This window comes from Lucilia cuprina, chromosome X (genome assembly GCF_022045245.1).
Source record: "Lucilia cuprina isolate Lc7/37 chromosome X, ASM2204524v1, whole genome shotgun sequence".
Lineage (NCBI taxonomy): Eukaryota > Metazoa > Arthropoda > Insecta > Diptera > Calliphoridae > Lucilia > Lucilia cuprina.
This window is the reverse complement of record NC_060949.1, coordinates 9,789,849-9,814,179: the sequence shown is the minus strand read 5'-3', so window position 1 is coordinate 9,814,179 and position 24,331 is coordinate 9,789,849. Positions and strand designations below refer to the sequence as shown.

The window sequence follows — 24,331 nt, the reverse complement described above, 5'->3', positions numbered from 1 at the left end:
TTACACATATTTATTTCAAAATTTTAACAAATAGCAAATGCGCTAAGGGGTTGGAAATAGGGACGGGGTGTTGAGGTATTAAAAGTTATTTACTTTTACAAGTAAATAAAATATATAGAAATGTGTGTCGAATATGCAATATATATGCGTTATAAGATTCCCGATAAATAGAAAATGTCAATTTGATTGACTACAAAAAGTGTGTAAAAGTTACAAATCCAAATTTTAAAAGTGTGCAATTGTATATAATTTGTCATAAATTATATGCAAACATTGATGTTGTCGAGCTAGATATGTATGTCTGTTTTTAATTGTATTAGTCATATAACAATTTAATTACTGCTTTAGATACATAGGCAACAACCTCCATTTTTGTATTTTTCGTAAAAAAGAACAACTATGGATATTTACATATGTATATGTACAAAGTATCATAGAGGCGAAAATGATTGTCAAATCAAACGAAATTAAGCACAGTTGTTCAAAAAGTAATGAATACTAAATGTATTTTTAGTACGTTATTTTTGTTAAATATATTATTTATATATTTTTATATATAAATTATTTTCGGAGTTTTAAATACATTAAAAGTGTCGGAAAATATAATAAATATTTAGTTTAAACAATAAAAAATCTATAAAGTGCTAATTTCGTCGGAATTTAAAAAATATGTTTTGTGAGTGTGTTTCCCACAAGAGTAGAAATTTTCTCAGAGCTCGTCTCTGTGAAGAGAATAAACACTGTTTTTTGACAATCGCTCCAGTTTCGCCTATATATTACAATTTAAATTTTTATGTATTTATAATACATATTTAACATACGTATATTTGATTAGGAGTGAATTTCCTACAAAAAAGTTTAAAGTTATCATTAATGTTTACATACGTTTTTTGTCCATAATACGACACTAATATTTTTTATTATCAAAAAGGGGAAATCTCATTTAGCATATATGTATGTATTAAATGCCTGCACAAGTTAACAATAATGCGACAATTAGCTAAACAATTTCGTGTGCTTATGAGCATACGATATTTTTTTTAACAATATGTGTGTAAAAATTAAGGGAAAAAACATGATAACTTTGTATAACGTAAAATAAGCTAATAGTTGATATATTCAAAATATCTATATTTGTTCAAGCTATCGTAATGTTGCTGATAAATGCACATGGAGCGGAACCCAAAAATACAATTTTTACTGAAAAGTTTACTATAAATCGTATTAAATATTCATAACGTTCAGCCTTGACATTTTATTATTTTCTTTACACAAATGATTAAGAAATGCAAATTTTGGCGTGTTTCTCTTTAACGGACTCAACTAAAACGCTTAACTTTATTTTGACATATTTTTGAAACTGTTGATGATTTTTTAATATGTTATTGCAGTATATTATAATTTTTCGTGTGCCGTTTTGATTATAGCATTAAAAGTTCATTTCTTAAAAGTTCATTTTTATTGTCAATAATATATTATAAACAATAATTTGATAATAACATGGATTTAACGAAACATAAAATGACAGGCAAAATATACAGTGCTGCCAACTTAAAAAATATTACAATTTTATTAATGGTTTTTATAGCTAATGTGTGCTTTAAATATTGTGCGCATTAAAACCAAAATATTTTTATTTTTATGAATACAAGCGATTTTGAAATGCCAACTTTAACCTACATATATGATCTGCTTCGAAATAGTCAATTTGTTGTGTTATTTATTTAAATGCTGTTTAAAGCATTAAAGGCGAATCTTAGAATCTTAGGTTGGAATAGAATCTAAAACGATTCTTTTTTAATATACGTGTTTTTACCTTCCGCTCTATGTGTATGTATTTCTCAATAAATTGAACAATTATAAGAAGTATTATTGCATTACATAGCTAGTTAAAATTAATTAATAATAGTAATAGACGTAGAAGTGGTACGATTTTAAATGTAAATTGAAGTGATTATATATAATTTAAATTATATACATTTTAGAAAGAGAAATTCTGAAAGAAGTGGCTAGTAGTTGGTAAGGAAATGCGCTACACTTTCAATGGACATACATATATTATATTCAATGCTACTATTAAATAAATAGAAATATAAAAATATTAACATCCTCTATCCCCTCTGTTATGGATCCACTTATTATTTTGTCCTCAAATATTTATTGCAAATATTAAATTAACATATTTTTTTTTGATATATAATTCTTTTTGCACAACGTTAAAATCTATTTTCAATTTTTAGTGGTGTCCTTAATAATACCTTTTATTTCGATGTGTGAATAAAATTTACTGAAAGTTATAAAAATAAAACGATATTACTTGTTTTATATATTTATAAGTAATACTTTTTTAATAAAATATTAATATTATTAAAAATATTAAAAATATAATAAACATTGTCTTCCTAATATCGAGTCAATTAATATGTAAGTTAATAATGATTAATTTATAACACATACCAAACGGAATAAAGGTTTTCATTACATAGTTTTTAAGTTAAGTTGTTTCATAATTTAAAATAACTGCGGACACATTTCAAAATTTTTGTTTCATTTACAAAATATTTTTATTTCTAAATGACATTGGACATGTTGTCAAAATTAGTTATATTCTTAATACTTTATACAAACATATTATTGGCATAAATGTATTGTTCCTCATGCAATTTTTTAATTTGTCCAAGACGATTTGATATACCCACTATAAAAAACTGGAAAATTTTTTCTGAAGTGGACAAGAGGACAATTACTGGTTGTAATTATTTTAATAAAAAATATTTTCCTGATCTAATCCGGAAAAAATTCCAACATTGTCTAGTTTTCAATAAACAATTGAAAATAGAAGTAAACCTCAACATATGAGGTGGATCAATTTCTTCTGTTATTAAACACAAGTCTCTCAAATAAACAGCAACGTAAATTTAACCTAAAATAATTGTTTCATTAATTTGACTAAAATTATTTAAATATTTTATATAAAAATTGTCAATTAAAGTATGCAATGCTATTCCTTTGAATTCCGTTCATTCCGATTCATTTGAAAATCTGTAACAAGGTTCTAAAACAATTTTTCCGCAAAATATTTAGTTGGACCAATTATTATCTATAACATTTTTGATATTTGCAAAAAAATTTAATAAGTTTGCAGTACATAAGGAACATAAGTTCTTATAGAACTGACTATAAATAAAACCACATGTTCTCCTGTCATGGCAATAAGTTTAAACCCCGAAACCATAATCTGACCTCAGAATGTCACCATTACATTTTTTCGAGATATTGTGTCCAATGGTTTATATAATTCTTGAAACGGCAAAAATGCAAGAGTTTTTTAACAATTCAAAAGTAATTTTTTTCGAAAAATCATGATAACCTGACATATGAATGTTTTAGGTTAAAATATCTAAATATTTAAAACAGACATATTGGACTGGACAGATGAAAGATTTCCAAACAAATCTTTTAAAACGTTTCATATATGGCCAAACATGGAATTTTTTTACTTTTAAACTATTCCTCAATACTTTAGAATACTTTAATACGAGCAAGGCCAATGCTCGTATTAAGAAATTTATTTTCTTTCCCAATTGCACAAAACCAAATCAAAGAAAAATGCTTAATAAGATATTTTGTAAATCAGACATACGTAAATGGCAAGTCTCAAAAGGAACTAAAAAATTTCGGAAATGCGGAGATTAGGCCTTACATTCTAAAGTTTTATATATTATAATATAAAAAAGAAATTTTATAGAAATCTATATAATATAAAGAAGAAATTAAATAGAGATCAAATATTGAGTTAAAAAACTCCTATGCAGTTTCTTCTATGTTTCAATTAATAATGGAGAGTAATTACCATCATCAATTGAAGAATTTAATTTTGTGTATGATTAAGGTCTATAAAGTCATTTATGTCGAACATTGTATTCTGAACAGTGTCTTATCTTCGAACCAAGGTACGATTTTCCAGATAAAGCCATTTTTTAATTGTTAAAATATTATGTATCATAACGAATTCATTTAAACTAATCAAAATTCCAAAAATGTAAATCCATATAAAATTAAAAGGAAAATGTACTCGAATCTGTTTATGCCAGTGCATCTAGAGTTTTTCACAGAAAAACATTTGCAACAGTGTGATTAATCGATATTCATACTATAGTACATTTGAGGGAGGAGTACTACTAGATATTTTATTGCATTGAAATAGAAGTATAAACATAACATTTGTGCTTTTATGTGTCAACAATGTATAAAGTTGAAGTTTGCATGAATAAATTGAAACTTAAATACAAATTAACATTTATTCGTCACTGTCATAATCAGACTTTGTCATTTGCAGTAAAAAAAATATAAGAGAAATTTTAATAATAAGTGGATCATTTGATCAAAAGAGGACAGAAAATGGTGAAAAGGTTAGATAGAATAGATAGAGATTGAGAATTAAAATCGTCACAAAAAAATGTATATAGAAGAAATATTTATATTATTGATTGGTAATTGAGAAAAAATGATGTTGCTATGGTTGTGACTTGATTAAGTGGATTAATTACTATTTGGAAATTAAAAAGACAATGGCTTTTATTAATATTATTATTTTTGTTGTGTACCTGTAATTATTAATTTGCACGACCATTTTGAAGTCCCCTCAACAGTTGCGTGCTCAGCCTGTTCTAGGGAATCTATGTGTGTATCTGGATCCACACCAAATGTCATCCTTGAAAATTAAATTTTTATTTTTCTTAAGTTATTCTTATTATTTTTTTCAATATGTATATACACATTTTTATAGATGTGCATATACATATTCAATAGATACAAGTTATATTAAGTTTATATTTGACAAATTGCTTGGCTTGGTTGTCGAAAATGTCGATTTTTCTTTTAGGTATAAAATTAGAATAAAGGCGTTTCATTAAATTTTCAATTGATTTCATTATGTGTTACAAATTTAAATCTAAAATAATTAATTCATACATATATAAAGTATAATAAAATAAAAATGTATATAAAATAAAAACTTACACTGTGTATAGATTGTAACATAATTAAAAACTTTAGCTGACAATATATGTCACTATGCCAGTGACAGTGATTCCTTAAATTAACCGCCCATTTAATATTACATATGCATATGTATGTATGTATGTATATTAGAGTGATTCGCGCTTGAATGAAGGAAAAAATGTCCCTCCTCTAGAGTTGTTCTTTGGGTTGTAAAACTATGTCATGCAAAAAATTAGGCTAATAAGATAACGTTAACAGGTGCAGCAAAGGCTCTGAAGTTTAAAAGTTCATTTACAATTTTTCGATTTTTTCGTTTTAACTTTTTGTAATAAATTTTGCTCATTTTTGTAAAGAAATCGTAATGTGCCAGAATAAGCATTTCGGAAATATGTAACACAAAAATTGCTTGAAAATTTTAAAAATTATTTCAAATCCCCTAGACCATAAACGTGACTCGCAGCACATGGATTCGAAATGAGAAAAAAATTAAATAATTCTAGAAAAACCATTTTATTACTTAAAATATATCTATATTTACTCGTTATATTTACAGTTTATGGGTTAAGAATGTCCGTGTTATGGGCTAAGAATGTCCGATCTTCATATATATATTTTATATTATCTGGACCATAACACTCGGTAAATAATTTATTTAAATGTACAATGGTATTTTATTTTTTACCGTTTAATAGCGTAATCTATTGTCTATAAATCAACATGAGATCTCCTAAAAATTCTTAAATTTGTTTAACAAAGTTAAAAAAAAAAAACTGAATATTTATCACCACTTTAAAAATAGCACTAAGTGAATTTTTTAACTTCCGTAAACGTGAGTTTATTAACGCCCATCACTTCTTCAGGTCTTTTTCTGTACTTCCATAGAGTAAATTCTACTTTTTTCGCTTCTTTGGATGTTTTTTTTTTTGCTTGGGGCCGTTAAATAATCAAATTTGCGTTATTTTATATAGACAAAACTAATTTCTGAGTAAATATAGATGTATTTTAAGTAACAAAATGGTATATATCCAAAAAAAAGGATTTTTTTTGTCACATTTCGAATTCATGTATTTTGAGACACATTAATTGTCTAGGGAACTTGCAGTAAATTTTAACATTTTCAAGCAATTTTTGTGTTTTATATCTTTCAATAATGCTTATTTTGTGATCATTATGATTTCTTCATAAAAAGGTGCAAAATTTATTAAATAGCAAAATTTTAGCAAAAACTGAAAAAAATGTATATATTCGCCTTATAAATGTAATTGGAAGGTACCTGTTAACGTTATTCTATCAGCCTAATTTTTTGCATGACATAGTTTTACAACCCAAAGAACATCTAGAGAGGGGACGGATAAAATTTGCAACTTCGCTTTTTGGAGCACTCCAATGTATATACATATGTATACATATTATAAATATTCTGTTATAAACACAATTTTAATAATCAGCAAATTCTTATCAAATTTCCAAGTTATAGGCAAGTTTTTGTTTTGAATTTGGACTTTATAGACAGACGGGTCGGAATATATTTAACATATCTAAATAATATCAAACATATCTACAAAAAGTATTCTTGGAAATTATGTCGGAGCATAAATTGCTATTAAAATAAATATGTTATTGCATGCGAAAAAAACCATACAAATATGTGCTCAAATTATTAAAAAGGTAAAAGATATAAATTGAAAAATAATTTCAAGAGATATGTTATATATTTTTCGATATATAATAGTAGAGCCAAAAAGGTCTAACATTTGTCTTCTAGTCAAATTCAAAACATAAATTTAGCCACACCTTTGTCAGCTTTGAAATTACCTATTTATATTTCCCCAATAAAAACAATGTTTCAATGATAATTTAATAGCATACATATCCTGCGAGATCTTAAAAGAGCTCTCTGGTTCTTCTTTCACACGAACGTAACTTCCAAAATATGGGAATAAGAGATTGTAAGTTTTTGATTTATTTACACATATTTAAATCTGTGATGTTAAATATATAGTTAAGATCTTGTTTGTCTAAAGTCATTTTAGCAAACGAGAAGGTTTGATAATATTTGTTCTAATTTTAAAACTTCTAAAGGAGAATTATCATTTAATATAAAACAAGTATTGGAAGTATATATTTAAAGCAATGGAAATAAGTAAAAATTGTTTTGGATATTGGATATTTTTATACACCTAACGATCTATTATTTGTTTAATTTAATATCTTTTATTATTCCTTACTTTTATTTATATGGAGTATACATAAGGGGAATTTCATGGCAAGTGACCCAAATAAAAAAAAATGATTTTGACTAATTTGCACCTCGGTTAGTACTATTGGATAGTAGGTCAAACACAAATTTTAAGCTCTATCGGACAAGAACTTCTTGACCGATTGAGCTGAAAATTTGTGTCTGGCATACTACCCCATAGTACAACCTTAGTACAAAACCGAAGACATCGATTTAAAAAGTTGGGTCACTTGACACGAAATTCCTCATATATTAAGGTTTACTTATATATAAATATATCTAAAATTGTAATAAATCCATTTTCGATTTCAATTTTGTGAAACCTATTCAAACAATGTTCAGAAATGTTATTGTATTTTTGCTATATCGAATAAAGTACACTGTTGTGAAGTTACTACATGAAACGCAAAAACCCACAAAATATAGTGGTGTTAGTGTGTTAAAAAAAAAAACAAGTATAAATATACTGTCAGACACGGCCGACCATATCATACCTTACTCCAGTGAGTATGTTAAAAATGTGTATTATTTTTATATAATAAAGCATTTTATTAGTTTTTTTTTAACTCAATCCGGAATATATACTTATTGTAGACCAAAAAACAGATTTCCTATAAGAGGGCTTATATGGGGGTATGTGAGAAAAAAAAAAGAAATAACAACCATTCTCTCACTCACAAAACCAAAAGTTTCTCAACAAAAGTTTCCCAGTTTGAACCAGGTCTAACATGTTGTTATTGGCTGGAAACATGAACATTAGTATGTACAGATCGGATTAGGTGACAACCGATAAAAAGGGATTTTTTTGGTACTTTTTCGTTCTACAATCCAATTTTTAGCACGAACAATTTATTTTCCACATTTAATTAAATTAATATGTTAGAATTAATATGTAAAAATTTACATATTTGCTAAAAACTTATGTTTTTTATTGTGTTTATTTTTTGTTTTTCATTCGCCGCACTTAGCATTTTTTGACAGATGGAATTATTTCACAAAAACAAATCGTCTATTTTTTGTATTGTTGTGGAAAAATCTTGTTTTACGATATATATTAAAACAAGTAGGAAAATTAGTCGGGTATGGCCGACCATATAATACCCTACACCATGAGTATATTTATTTTTTTTTTCATAAAGAAACTTTTATGTTTAATTTTACCTTAATTCCAAAGTATTTAAGCAATTTATTGATAAAAAAACAAAATTTTCTAAATGAGGCTTTATATAGGAGTATAGGTCAAACATGGGCCGTACTCGATTAATTTGTGAAAAGGATATAGTTTTAAATAAATGTTAGTTTTGTTGAGTTACAAGTCAATTTTAGAAGTTTAAGTAATTTTTGAAGGGGGTTTGTATTGGGGCTAGGGTGAAATAAGGGCCGATAATTACGAAAATCTGCAGTGTAATTTATACTTATATAAAACTTATTTGTGCCAATTTTGGGCATAAAAAGCCCAAATCGGGAGGCTGAAATAATTTACCGATTTCAGCCATTTTCAATAGGCTTCGTCCCTGTGCCTAAAAAAGGTGAGAATCCATACAAGGGAACTTTTTGGTACTTTTTCGTTTTTCAAAAGGTACTTTTTGAATATTTTATAATATTGAACCTAAAAACATGAAATTAGGTATGTAGATTGGGAATTAGATGAGAACCCATAAAAGGAAACTTTTTGGTGCTTTTTCGTTTTTCAAAAAAGGTACTTTTTGAATTTTGTATAATATGGAATCTAGGAACATGAAATTAAGTATGTTGAGCCCGAAGTAAGTGATGTGAAAAGGGAGTTTTTGATACCGACTGTTTTTTTTAACACACCATGGTGAAGGGTATATAAGATTCGGCTCAGTCGTATATAGAACTCTTACTTGTTTAAAAATTGGTTTGAACACATTTCTGTAAAGATCATTATATATTTTAGTGGAGACCTACATGATATTATTAGTTGACAATATTGATTGATAAAGAATATCTAATATATGTTTTAATTACTACTTAAAATTGTGTATTATATTACTTATTTTTATGATATTTTAATTGTAAGGTAAATTTTAGCAAAGTATAGTGGCATTTCTTTGACATAAGTATATTTTTGGTGTTTTTGTAGTATTGACTTCACCTTATGAGTACAGTGCTCCAAAATGAAGTAAATTCGATATGCTTTTCAAAATCGCCGATGACACTATATGAACAATAAAAAATTCGGTTGAAAAATTTTTGACATTGGTCAAAAATCAATCTGAAGTTAAAAAAATGCACTCATAAATACTTTATGGAATCTTAATAATTAAAGAAATGCAATTATAAGGAAGAATTAATTAGAGCTCGACCGTATCATACTCTACACCAGTGAATATATTTATATATAGATTATTTTATAAAGCGTTTATTTTATGTAATTATAGGTCCATATTTATAAGAGGGTTTTACGTTTACATACATTTTATTAATGCTAATAATTAATACTTTTACTTTTTGAATTTAATCTTTTGATCTTATAATTAGAAATATGTAATTTTTTGGTGGGTAATTTGTTTGGGTCAAATAAAGTCCGATTATTACAAGAAGTTATTTATAAACTTAAGTACATATGTACTCCCAGGAACTATTCTGTATGGGGGCTAGATAAAATAATAACTATTTAGAGTAGAAGGGGAACCATAGCCACTTTTTTGAGGCCTTCTCAAATTAAAACCACAATACGCATTCTTATTTTTTCTTGATTTGTATTTTTTAAAAATGAGGCTTTAGTTTTACCCATTTCAATATTTCCTATTTTGAGCATAATCTATTCAGAAATGACTTTGAGGTGGGTATGCTACCGATATTTTTGAAACATGATTCTTTTTTTATTTCTTCATTTTCTATTACAATTGTAAGACTTTTTTTGCACATTTTGCTGACAATATTGTTAGACCTAATGTAATCATGCTTACATAGCCAAGCATTTTCCGAGAGCTTTAAAAATTGGTTCACATGAACAAGACATTTGAAAAAAAGTTGCTGTTAATTTTCGATTGTAAGTACTGTAACAATTTTTTGTCTAAACGTGAATTTTGTAAACATATAAATTATCACTTTATACAGTATTGTACGCTACTTTCAGACATTTAATGTTATTACTTCCCAATATATTCCAGATTGTTAATTGTTAATAAAAGTATATTAAATTTACATACAAACATACATACATACATACATACATACATACATACATACATACATACATACAAATATGCATACACACACATACAAACATATATACTCGAACATTTATGTATTACTATTTAATAATATTAAGCGTACAATTAATTTGAAATCTTTATATTAAAAAATGTAAAAAACACACACATAAATTAATATAAATTAAGAGACATTTAAAAAACTTAATATCCATATCCATTGAATTACATTACATGATATTATTAGTAGTAGTATTTAGGAGTAGTACATAGTAGTAGTAGAGTAGTAGTTAAGATTCAAACCTGTTATTGCTATTTTAGCAGACCATTTGCTGGTGCCATCCAGAACGCTCTGTTTCACCGCTTTCATATGACCTGTATGACTTTTATCCTCTACGTTGAAAACCGTTCTAAATGTGATTATGAGTGATTTCAATTATATTATGCATATATTTATATATGTAAATGTATAATGTTTATTTTAATAGTAAATATTTATAGTCATTAAATGTTTATATTGTAACATAGTAACACTGAAAGTTCATTAATAAATATTTTAAAGAAACATTAAGTTATATAATAATACTCCTAATATAATAATAGACGATTGGCATGACCGACCACATCGTCTACACCAGCCACTACCAACTCTAATGCATTTATCGAGAAAAAATGGCTGTTATATAGCATAACAATATCCTTATCAGAGTTGCCACAACAAACGTTTTTTTCTAACCAAAATCCGAATAAAAAATAACCAAATTAAGAAAAAAGTAAACAAAATTATTTTTATTTGTTTACATTTAGACATTAAAAAAACAAATTCATTTTCTGAAGTGGAACTTGTAACTATATTAAATTTCACCGCTAAACTGCTATTATGAAGACAGTTATGAGCGTTAAAGTAACTTTCTGTGGGGGATCTTATATGAGACGTATGGTCAATGATGGGCTAATTCTCATAAAATCTGACAGAGATATTTTAGTTCCTTTAAAACTTGATTATGTTGAATTTTGTTGCTACTTATATTGCAGTACATTGTGAGCTTTGAAGTCATTTTCTGAGGAGACTTTTTATGAGGGATATATTCAATTATATACCGATCCTCATAAACTTTGACAAATACATTTCCAAAAAAACTTTTTCATATTGAATTTTATCGCTATACATGTTTTTTTAAGCAATAAAGTAATTCTCTGAATAAGGTATAATATGGGGCAATTGTTGGCCGATATTTTGCAAGCAAACTGGGTCAACTAAAAATATTTTGACAAAATATTTCAGTATTACATTCATAACTTTAGCAATATTTGTAAACGTAATCTATCCAAATTATCCGACAAATCGACCAAAATTAAGAATTTAAGACGGTAAAATAAAAACAAGTATACAACATCATCTTGAAAATGTAAATTAAGAACTAAATGTCATGGTGAGATATTTAGTAGAAGTCAAAGGTCATGGTATGAAATCTTTGCATATATCGCGATTATTGTTCGTCGTACGAGATTAGATGTTATTAAAACTTTTGTAGACAATACAATTTAATTTTCCTTAGCTATGGTACTTAAAATATCAGTTGATTAATACTTTAAAGATATTGTGATACTATTCTTACACCAATTAGCAGAAAATACTTTATTAATTCTTATTAAATCATTTATCTTAGAATTTCGTCAAATTAGCACAGTATCTGTTTATGCAAAATTTCAAATAGGTACAGAAGTTGCAATTATACTTTAAATTAAATTTAGAGGACATAATCTACTAAGTACGTAGAATATTCCCACCAAATTCCATAAAAATCGAAATGCGAAATACAGCCTACTTCGTTTTTTCATATAAGTACCGCGAGTTCTTTGCGTAAAAAGTTCCAATAGAAATATTAACGGAAGGACGGGCGAGTTTGAATCGACCCAAAAAGCAATTTTAAGTTTATGGATGCACCAAATGGATAGAGAGGATCAATTATTCACGGTGTTAGATTGGCTAGTGTAAATAAAATAACATTAATGTGTTGTTATGATTTAAATCAACTCATTTAATATGTGGATAATGTATAGGTACTTTTGCTAAATCCTAAATTAAGATATCGAAAAATACCTTTGTGCACATAAGTATAACCAGTAGATGTACAAATTGCAGTAATAAAAAAATTTCGAATAGTAAAAAAAATCCACATATTACCAAAATTCAAAACAGGGACGATATGTATATTTACATAGTTGATTTAAAACTAACTTAAATTTTATTTTTAGAATAAAAGCAAACATCATTTAGTTCAATTGCTTGCAAAAAATAACCAAAACGAAAAAATAATTCACATGTACACATGCAAAATAAAAATAACCAATTTTGGTTAATAATAACCAAAGTGGCAACGCTGATCCTAATAGTCAAAACCATACCATAATCCAAAAGAGATTTTTAATAATCAAGTACAGATTATTAAACTATTTCTAGGGAATGATGAAAATTTTTAATCTATATATATGGACTTAGGCTTTTATGGTGATTTTTATAATCATATAACAACAATATTTATATATTTAAATATTGTTACCCTAAACCAGTCAGTATGTAACAAAAAGTGGCTAATTTAAAAAAAATAAAGCATTTATTTTGTTCTTTAACTGTATTGTGGAATATTTTTACGTATTATTGACAAAAAAAGAGATTTTCTATAAGAGGAAGTAAGGGTAAATATGGGCCTATCCTTATAAATTTTGGTAGAGGAATTTACGTCTACCTCAAAGTTATTTATGTAGATTTTAATCGTTTTATTAGAAATTATAAGTGAATTTTGACCTTCAAGACATTTTCTGAAGGGGAGTTTGTATGGGGGCTTGGGTCAAATGAGGCCCGATCACTATAAAAATTAGTAGTGTCATTTATCGTTCCATAAAACAAAGTTTTGCAGATTTTCGTTGACATAATAGAACATTTAACGTAATTATGGGCCTAAAGGCCCAATTTGGGGGGTACGGTGAATGGGGGCTAGGCGAAATAATGGACCAATTTCAACCATTTTCAATAGCGTTCGTCCTTGAACCAAAAAAGGTTATGTGCATATTTCATCAAATTAGCTTGAAAATTGCGAGCCCTAGCATGCGCACAAGTTTTACATGGATACACAGACGGGCGGACATAGCTAAATCGGCTCAGAAAGTGATTCTGAGCCGATTGGTATACTTTTTAATAAAAGCATTTTTGAGAAACAATGACGAGACAAAAACGGTGGTTTTACTGAATTTAATGATAACTTTAACTTGAATAAATTTTAAACCGGTTACTTTAAATTAATACAATTTTACAGCAAAATAAATTATTTAGAGTAGGACGAAGATATTCCAACATGATCGTCTAAACCAGCGTTGCTCATTCATATTTTTCTAATTACGAAGATTTTTGGCAATTCACACGTACATAACCCGATCATAAATAAAACTCATAGCAAGATCGTAAAAATTACAGAAAATTATCTTTAGTTGCTTTACAGCACTCAACAAAGTGGGTTGATGTCGCTTTGTAAAAACAACAACATCATTTGCAAACAAGAGAATAACTTGCAAAAAATTCATACACTCCAAAAACTTTTCAGGAATGCATAATAATAAAACATACATAAAAACGATATTTTTAATACTTTTTTTTAAACATTTTGTATAAAAAATTAAATCTTTGTGAAGAAATAAAAATTTTCATTGGATATGTTTTATCTGTAAAATTTACCATTTTACTTGTTTTAAAACTTGATCATAACAAGCGTAATTAGGAAATATTTTTTCTAAGTGTTTTTTTAGTATTTTCTCACCACAACAATAACAGTTTCCCTTTCTGCGCTTGGCTGGTCTAAACGCAATACGAAAGTACGGAACTTTGACAGTCGTACGATTCTCTTAATTTTTTGAAATTATTAAAAAAACAAGCAAGTCGCTAGTGTAAACACATGAAATATAAATAATACATTTATTCTCTTTTTTGTTATAGGGTAAATGTACCTTATGTCGGCATGACCCAGTAGTCGGCATTTTTTTAATAAAATTGTAAAAAAATACGAGAAACAGTACAAATTTATTAAGGCTCCATCTATATTTGATAGAAAATATGATATTTTTGTTCCATGAAATGAGTAAATTTGAGTAGGATGAATAATTTCGTCTCTATTTGACGTTATTTAGTGACACCTTTTCAGCTTTTTGAGTACTGTCAATTTTTTTTAAAAAAAATTTTGTTTTAGTGCCACCTTAAACAAGTAAATATTAATATTAAATAAATTAAATGTTTTATTTGACAAAAATTGGTTTTAATGAAAAAAATTTAAATATTCATTTTAAAGTGAAAAAGTTATTTAAAAATATTTTCAAAATTTTCTATGATTTTCTATTGTCGGCATCGAGGTGCCGACTGCTGGGTATTAAGTTCGAACATACGTATTCTATAGTTGACACTTTAATAATTATAATATATAATTATGTTTATAACATATTTTGCTACAGAAAAAACGATATTATTACAGATATTTCTATGGAAAAAATTTAATTACCCATTTTCTTTGGAAAATTGTGTATATATCACTTTTTTCTATATAAGTATGCCCTTTTTTCAAACAAAAAATCTACTGCCGACTATAGGGACGTTTTTTGCTGTACTTTGGAACACTGTTGCCGACTTTTGGAAAATTTGGTGTTTTTCACAATATTTGCAAATTACAAAAAATAGTTATTTTTTCAAAAATGTTTAGTGGATCTAAAACATAACTAAACACATAATTGCAATAAAATCATCGTAATAACATTTTCCGACTATTTAGGGCGATAGTTTGAAAATGAGCAAAACGTTATACTGCCGACTACTAAACAGTTTTAGATCCACTAAACATATATATATATATTATATATATATATATATATATTATATATATAATATATATATATATATATATATATATATATATATATATATATTATATATATATATATATATATATATATATATATATATAAAAACTGTTTCATTACTTTTGCGTAATCTTATTCAATGTTCTACCCAAAATTGTGAAAAATTTTGTGACAAATCTAAATTATTTTAGTAAACACTGTGCCATGTCACTGCTGGATTTATATTCGGTGTCATCATCATACATTAAAGACTTAAAAAGCATGGAGGTCAAACAATTAAGATTGTGGGGAAGATTTTAAATGAGTACACTAAGTCATGGTATTGAAATAAAATTTGATTGTTTTACTTTCTGGGACATTTTTGGCCAACAAAATGAACCGTAGGATTAAGTACATTGACAAGAACAACTTACTTTATTTCGATTTAAATGCATTATAATGAATCAAAACCTTTGGCAAAGTTGTTCTATGATTAGTAATCGAGTAATGGGACCATGAAAATCTCCGACTCAAGTCTCTTAGAGATGCTGTTCGGCATTCTGAATGTAGATACATAACATTATTATTATCAATTATATAATTTTGTATAAATCAATCAAAATAGAAAATATAGCACTGTGCATGTATACGATGTTTAAAGTAAGTAGAGAAATATGTGTGCATCAGCTACTAACATTCTTTATAACCACCATCAAAACTGATGGGGTGTGTTGTATTTGTCATTCCGTATATTACACATTATTCAATTCTGAGACGATCAAGCCGTCTTGTCTTCAGAAAATGTACAAATTTTTTAGGAACTAATATTATTTTTGTAAATATTATTATTTCTGTTTTCTTGTGGCGTATAGTGTAGAGTTGTGGATGATGTAGAGTGGTTGGTCACATCGTCGGAAATAAAGTAGATGGATTATAGATTGAAAGTTTCATAAGAGCTAGATAAATAGATAACAAAGTTAAAGAAGGAAAGCATTTAATTCATTCAAAAACGGATTGAAAGCAAAAAATCGGACTAATATAATATGTTCTCACTCCAAATTTAATTACTCAATTCGAGCTTTGAATTACTATTATGAATCGATCCGTTCTCATGACACATTCGTAATTAATTTTGACTGTTCGCCGTCAAGGTTTCTATTGATTGTTTAATTTTTCTTCATGTTTATTTTGTATATTATGTGTTTGTTTGTTTCCATTAAATGAATGCAAACTGATAAGAGATGACACTCAGTAGATAGTAATTCGTAAAAAAGTGCGAACGTGCCAATGAGATAATTTGCACTAAGGTATATTCATTATAATTAATATTATTTTAATAAATATATCTTGAAATTTTGCGTGGCGAATAATTTGGTTGAATTACGAATGAGAGTGAAAATTACAAATAAGTCTGTCGTGAGAACATACTATAAGATTTGTTATCAAATTGTACTATAAGTGTTTATTACCTAAATTAGCTTAACTAATATAGAAATCAAATGAAAACTCAATTTGTGACCAAATTTCTTAACCTTTTTAGACACAATTACTTTGACGGTATTTAATTGATTTAATTCGTTAATATATTGTATATAGTGTAAATAGGATATTTCACTGATAAACGATTCACTTACCGTATCAGTTCAAATATTTCGGGCTTCTCCCTTTCGCGTTGCTTCATGCGTTCCTTCATGGCGGTTATTATCGAATGTGCCTTGTCCTCCGCTCCATGTTTAGAGCTCTTTTCGGCCGCTCCTGATCAAAAGGAAACATACATTTTGTATATAAATGATTTTATACTTGTAAAATTTTATATATTTTTCAAATAATCACTTTGTAAGCAATCGGCATTCAAGAGATCTTTGCATTTTTCGTGACATTTAACGCCACACTCCGTACAGCGAACACCCTGTCGAGCAATGCCCCATAAAAGACCTTCGCACTCGTAGCAATATGTGGGTGATGTCGCAGTCCATAAAACAAAATTATGTGGTGTAGTCGATGATATCGGATAAATTAATGCCTGCAATGCCTTCTTATATACATGCATTTTCTGTGTAAAAATTCATATAAAAAATGTTACAGTTTTGAAACAATCAAAAACAATTTATGAAAATCACTTTTAATTATATTTATTTGTGTTTATTGCGATCCATCATAACGTTACTCAAAAGTCTAAAGACCCAACTATAATGTACATAAGCTAGCTTAGGGAAATGTCAAAACCGAACGAATAGTTTCTCATGATCTTAAGAAAATCCGAAGAAACTTAAGTGCATTTAAAACAATTTAGTCCTATTTGCATATTGCTGTGACACATATAATAAAAAATACATTTTTCATAATAATTTAACAAAATAAATTAAATTTCTTTTTCATTTTAATTTTTTTCTTTATTTTCTTTGTGTACAATAAACAAACAACTGATTCCGTACGGAATGTGCTTAAGCAAATAAAAATTGACGAAACTCTCTTAAGTACATTATGCTTGTATATGCATATTATAGTTAGGCCTTAAAAGAAAAACTTACCAATTCCTCATCATTTAGGGTTGCCCTTGGTACTGCAGATGTTAGACCTGCATTCCTTTTTGTTGCTGCCATAGTCTAGAAAATTTTGCGAAGCAATATATTAAAAATTAAGTTTTAAATTATGTAGTAATTATGTGTTTCAAAAACTACGCGCAGATTGCAGTTAATATAAAAAAGCATAAACATTTTTTCTAAATAATGAATTTTGGTGCAAAAATAAAACAATTTTTACAATAAAAAATATATAAATTTTTTATTATGTATTAAATTTATAAATTAAAAAAGTAAAAAATAATAAATTGTTAACAATATATTTAAACAGAAAGATTTTATATGCTACTCTAAATTATAAGCTCTAATTGAATAAAATATGTATATTTATAAATACACATATATGTATACAAATAAAATAAATATAAAATTTCAAATGCAAAGTGAATTTTTGGTAAGATGTAATTTTAATTTCTGATTTTCCAATTATATAATTTATTTGTTACGTTTTATGAGAATATTGAGGAGTGCAAAACTCGATCAATTTTTTTGAAATGTTTTTTTGGAGTTAGATTGAAAAATCTTATGTAGGTATTTACGCCGAATGGCCACACGTCAAAATTTTTATCAAAATCTGTGTATATGTTTATTCTTTTTCTGATTCAACGATTTCTCGTATAAATTACTATCACATGAACAAGTTTTAAAAAACATTTTGACGTGTGGCCATACAGCTTTAAACGTTATGAATACCGGGATAGTGTTTGAGTTCATCTAATTTTTGATTAAATTAATATTTAAATAACTGAAAGTATAAACAGGATACAAATGTAAATAACACAAAAAAAAAACTGTGCAAATAACTATACAAGAATTTAAAATACTATGTTTGTTTGTTATATGAAAATACATATCTAGAATTTAATAACTAAAATATATAACTTAAAATTTACTATATCGTTATTTTAAATATACACTGTATGTGTCTAATCATTGTAGAATTGAACCAATTATGACAAGTTTTGAATTTAAAGCCAAAGATGTTCAGCTTCTATTTCAATGTAATTGTAGAAGATGTTGGGCTGCTCTTTAGTAAATAAATCTACGTCACAACAAATTTAATTTGAAATCAGATTCTAAAAATGGTAATATCTAAATCACGGGTTAAGGCGGCAACGCCTTTCATGCTTTATATATGTACATACTCCACTACTAATATTATTTTGGTTTACAGAAGTTTTCCAACCAAGACTGCGTAGAATGTGACAACATGAATTCGTTCTCGCTCAATATTTACAACACAATTTCTTATACGGGAGAAAATTGCACTTTTTGGCAATTATGCAAAAATCGTAATTTTTGCATAATTGTCTTTCCAAAATGATAGAAAAATTCAAAATTGGATAAAATAGTTTCGAGTTATTAAAATTTCCTCCACAATATTTGGCGCCGATGCCCGGGATTTTGCTCCAAAAAACTGAATGATATTTTACAGCCTTCCATTTGACGTTAAAATACAACTTAATTTTACTATTAGAAGTTGGTCCGAAAGAAAGGCCCCCCCCTCTAGAATTGTTCTCTGGGTTGTAAAACTATATCATACAAAAAATTAGGCTGATAATATAACGTTAACAGGTGCCGCAACGGCGCTAAAGTTTCTAAGTGCATTTACGAGGGGAAAATATCGATTTTTTTAGCTTTTGCTCAAATGCGAATATTTAGTAATAAATTATTAAATTTTAATGTAAAGGAATCGTAATATGCACAGAGTAAGCATTTTCGAAAGATATAAAACAAAAAAATTGCTCGATAACTTTAAAAGTTTTAGCAAATTTCTCAGGCCATTAACGTGTCTCACAGCACTTGAATTTTAGAAAAAAAAAATAATTTTTTGGGATATATTCTAAAAAAAACATTTTGTTATTTACCCCCTTTTTTACACACAATTTTTTTATTTTATAAATGGATTATAAATTAGATTTTGTATGGAAATTTTTATAAATAAAAAAATTTCTTTGTGAATAAGGGGATTAAACTATATCTTTAATTACTTGAATATTAGTTTTTGTCCTTATAAGTTATGGTCAAAAAAGTTTGATTTGTTCAACGGCCGTTTCAAATCTCCATTTTCAGTTTTTTTTTTTTGAAACTTTGTTAAACAAATTTCCAAATTTTTAGAAGAACTCATGGGGATTTATTGACAATTTATCTCACAGTTTAGCTGTACCTGCGATTTGAACACCGTGGATTTCGGGAAAATCTATTTTTTGTAATATTTTAGAGAATACGTATTACTGATGTACATTTTAAATAAAGTATTTTCAAAGTATTATAGTCTAGATAATATAAAATATATATCTAAAGTTTATTTAAAATCGGATATTTTTTACCCATAAACTGTGGAGTTCAAAGATCTAATTTTGCAATATTTGGGAATTCTTAGTGTATTTATCGTATATAGTCCGATATTTAAAATAGTGTGAAAAAAGGTAGATTAACCCTTTAAGGCACTTGGGAACAATTTAACACCAAAGTTCCAAAATTTGAGGAATAACAGAAATAAAACAAAAAATTCTATAAAAGGTATAAAAATAATACTTTAACCTTTTTTGACTATGAAGTTAACTTTAAGTGAAGGTTTTTAAAAGAAAAATTTTGTTTTTGAAACTAATAATTCATATTTATTAAACATTAACCCAACAAATAAATATTATTTTTACATGGTATACTGAGAATTCACAAATTTTGCAAACTTTGATCTTTGAACTCCACATTTTGTGGGTTAAGAATGTCCGATTTGAATAAAATTTGGAAAATATATTTTATATTATCTGGTCTTAAATATATACTTTGTTTAAAATGTGCAGTAAAGAATTAATACGTATTTTCTAAAATTTTAAAAAAAATCCTTGTTGCCCATAAATCCCAATGAGATCTTCAAAGTTTCAAAAAACTGAAATTGGAGATTTTAAACGACCGTTGAAAGCAGTTGACAACAAGTTCGTGTTATCATATACGGACAAAAACTATTATTTGAATAATTAAAAATATATTTAAAGTAAGAAAATCTTTTTTTAGAAAATATGTATCTCAAAAATAAATACATTTTTTGTCACATTTCGAATTTATGTGCTGTGAGACACGTTAATGGCATGGGTAGTTATTTAAGAGATACCAATACATACCTAATTGTGCCCAATATAAATTCAAAATTTGTCATTATTTAATACACTAACAAACATAAACTACTAACTATAAATTTAATTTAAACAATTCGCGTAGTGTGTTTATATAAGTTAATGATAATTATAATTGATTATTTAATTGAATAAGTGTATAAAAAGTTGTTATATTTAAATTCTACTGAATAAAGGAACGAAACGAAAATATTTTTGTAATGTGAAGCCAATGTGAATCAATCTAATAAAATGTTAGAACATTCTCAAATTATTGTTTTTAACAAGAATATTTGATCTTATGTACGGAGTTTTTATTTGTTTATCACCAAGTTGTTAAATATTAAATAACAATTCGAATTCTGCGACAAATATTTAAACCAAAAAAATATTTTGAAAAAAAAATGTCAAATAATTTTATTACTTTTGTTGTTAATCCTTGAGGGTTATGGAATGTAAATATGTAAGTTAATGAAAAAATATAAATTGTATATAAAGTACTCCAAAATCGGATATAAGAAATTTTAATTGTAATAATAATGTAAAATAATAGATTTTGTGTGATTGCTATTAAGAATCAGTAGTCGGATATAAAGGGTCCATTCTGTTGCCGTTTTGCTATTATAATATTTATTTACGCTTTTTATAAATAGTCTATATGAAGAATTAAGTTTATATTTTCTACTGGCCAATAATACATTCAACATCTATATGAGTCAAAGAAAAACTTAAGAACCCTTTTCCTATGATCGTTACTTATTATTTTTTATACTTTTATTATCGATTATCTAAAAAACAAATCGGTGATATGGTATATATATACATACATATTTGAATATGCATATATAATAAAACTCCGCAAACAAGACTTGTTTAAAAAGTTTGTGAATAAAAAGATTTTGCTTTCCATAGCATTAGTTTAAATCTGTACCTTGAGCACCTGCAGTCCATTTTAAACGGATACATCCATATTCATTTCATACAATCGGTTTGGAAATAAAAAACGTAAAGAGAATCGAATAAATAATTTATATCAAAACATTTATTTTTAAGGAAGCATAAACATTGTGATTTTCATTCCAATCAAATAAAATTTATCATACTTTTATCCTCATAAATGGAAGCTTTCAATATATGAATAACAAATATTTATTACTGAAAAAATTAAAAATGTGTAATTCGGATAAATTTGACTATAATTATATATTTATCGACAATTAGTTTTTGAGTTTTTGTGTGCAAAAGTACATTTTCAATTACAATTACATTTGAAGTAGTTAAAGCTTTACCAGTAACAATTACTTGTAATAGAATTTTTGTCAGATACCACAATTTGTATCTTATAATTGAGCATAAACTAAGTACAATTACTTAAGTTTTGCCAATTATATGTAACTAAATTGTAATAATTCTTCGCTTATTATAAGTAATTGCAATACATAAATTGCAACTGTAAATAATTGGTTAACTACACATTATAAGTTATTGTATTTGGCAAAACTTCAATTATATATAATTGTAATGCAAATAATACTTATTTTTAAAATTTTAATAGAATAAAATGATCTGGTCATAACCAGTAAAATATTTTCAAATTTTGGTAACGAGTATTGTAGGTAATGTAATTATTTCATACATTACTTAGTAATGAGTTGTCGTTATCAATAAAATAAATTAATTTTATTTAATAGAATTTATAGTCAGTTTTCTATAACGTATGTCTAATATGGAATTACTTAGTGTTTCTTAGTATGTTTTTTTCAAGAAAAGTTGATATTTACATTTGTGTGGAAACCATTCCAGATAGAATGATAAAATTACTTTTTAATGGGACATTGAGAAAGAGATTAGTTTAGCAAACATAAAAAATAACTGTAAACCCATTTTAAATTCGGAAAAGTCGGGTAAGCAGATTTATAACCAGTTATTTTTTGGTCATCGTCGAACAGAAATAAGTAGTAATTCACCCAAGAAGTAACAATTATACAAACCGTGTGAATACAGGCAATACCAGTAAAAATGTCAACATCATCTAAACAAGTATGAACGTATAGTCGGGCATAGCCGACCATATGATACCCTACACCAGTTAGTATGTAAAAAATGGGAAATATTAAAAAAAGCATTTAATTTGTTTTTTAACTTTATTCCGGAATATTTTTACTTTTTTTCAAAAAGAAAAAAAAAATTTAGCAAGAGGGCTCAAAGGGGAGTAGGGAAATATGGGCCTATCCTTATAAATGTTGGTAGAGGTATTCACATCTATTTCAAAGTTATTTATGTAGAATTTAAAAGTTTTATTAATGTTTATATGTGAATTTTGACCTTCATGTTTGTATGGGGGCTAGGGTCAAATGAGGCCTGATCATTACATAAACCGGTAATGTCATTAAAAGTTCTATAAAAGTTCTAAGTTTTGCCGACTTTTGTTGACATAATAGAACATTTAACTTAATTATGAGCCCAATGGCCCTGTTCGGGGGTACGGTTGTATGGGGGCTAGGCAAAATAATGGACCGATTTTATCCATTTTCAATACTCTTCGTCCTTGAACAAAATTTCATCAAATTATCTTGAAATTTGCGACTTGTACCTTGCGCACAAGGTTTACATGGACAACCAGCCAGAAGTACGGACATAGCTTAATCGACTCAGAAAATGATTCTAAGTGGTTGTATGGGGGCTAGGCGAAATAATGAACCGATTTTATCTATTTTCAATACTCTTCGTCCTTCAACAAAATTTCATCAAATTATCTTGAAATTTTGCGACCTGTACCTTGTGCACAAGGTTTACATGGACAACCGGCTAGAAGGACGGACCTAGCTTAATCGGCTCTGAAAATGATTCTAAGCCTAAGAAGGATATAATACGGATATTTTTGTATGTTACAAACATCTCCACAAACCTAATATACCCTCCCCAGTGTAGTAGGGTATAAAAATAGTTTCGTTTTTAGAACCAGTCGAACAGCTATGTATACCCGTTGACAGATCTTACTACGTTGGCAGAAAAATGGTCAGAAAATATCTAACAACCATGCGAACTTACAATTTTTGTCTTGCAACGATATGAGAAAAAGCATTGTCAGTATATTGTAGAAAAACCAATTGCAAGCTAATTATCTGAAAGCCTTTACTGTCGGATCTGGAAACTTTTGCCATACAACAATCTGACAACAGGGTGAACTGAACATTTTTTTGACAGATAAATTTATTGTCTGGTAATGAAATTGTAAGGTTTTTATTCAACTGTCTGACTTGACAATTAGCCTGTTGCTAACAATTTTTTATTGTCTGTAAATTGCCAGACCTCTCAACGTTGTAAGAT

The 24,331-nt window shown here is 27.1% G+C and overlaps 1 protein-coding gene across 1 annotated transcript in view; it reads right to left on the bottom strand.

Annotated features, from left to right (window-relative positions):
• Positions 1 to 24,331, bottom strand: part of LOC111687737 — a 123,185-nt gene that overhangs the window by 67,733 nt on the left and 31,121 nt on the right. The window contains exons 4-8 of the mRNA XM_046953511.1: positions 21,933 to 21,941; positions 17,835 to 17,909; positions 17,137 to 17,356; positions 16,938 to 17,058; positions 10,726 to 10,832 (exon numbers count right to left, since the gene is read on the bottom strand). Coding sequence (XP_046809467.1) covers positions 10,726 to 10,832; positions 16,938 to 17,058; positions 17,137 to 17,356; positions 17,835 to 17,909; positions 21,933 to 21,941 — 532 coding nt within the window. The remainder of the gene's footprint in view (positions 1 to 10,725; positions 10,833 to 16,937; positions 17,059 to 17,136; positions 17,357 to 17,834; positions 17,910 to 21,932; positions 21,942 to 24,331) is intronic.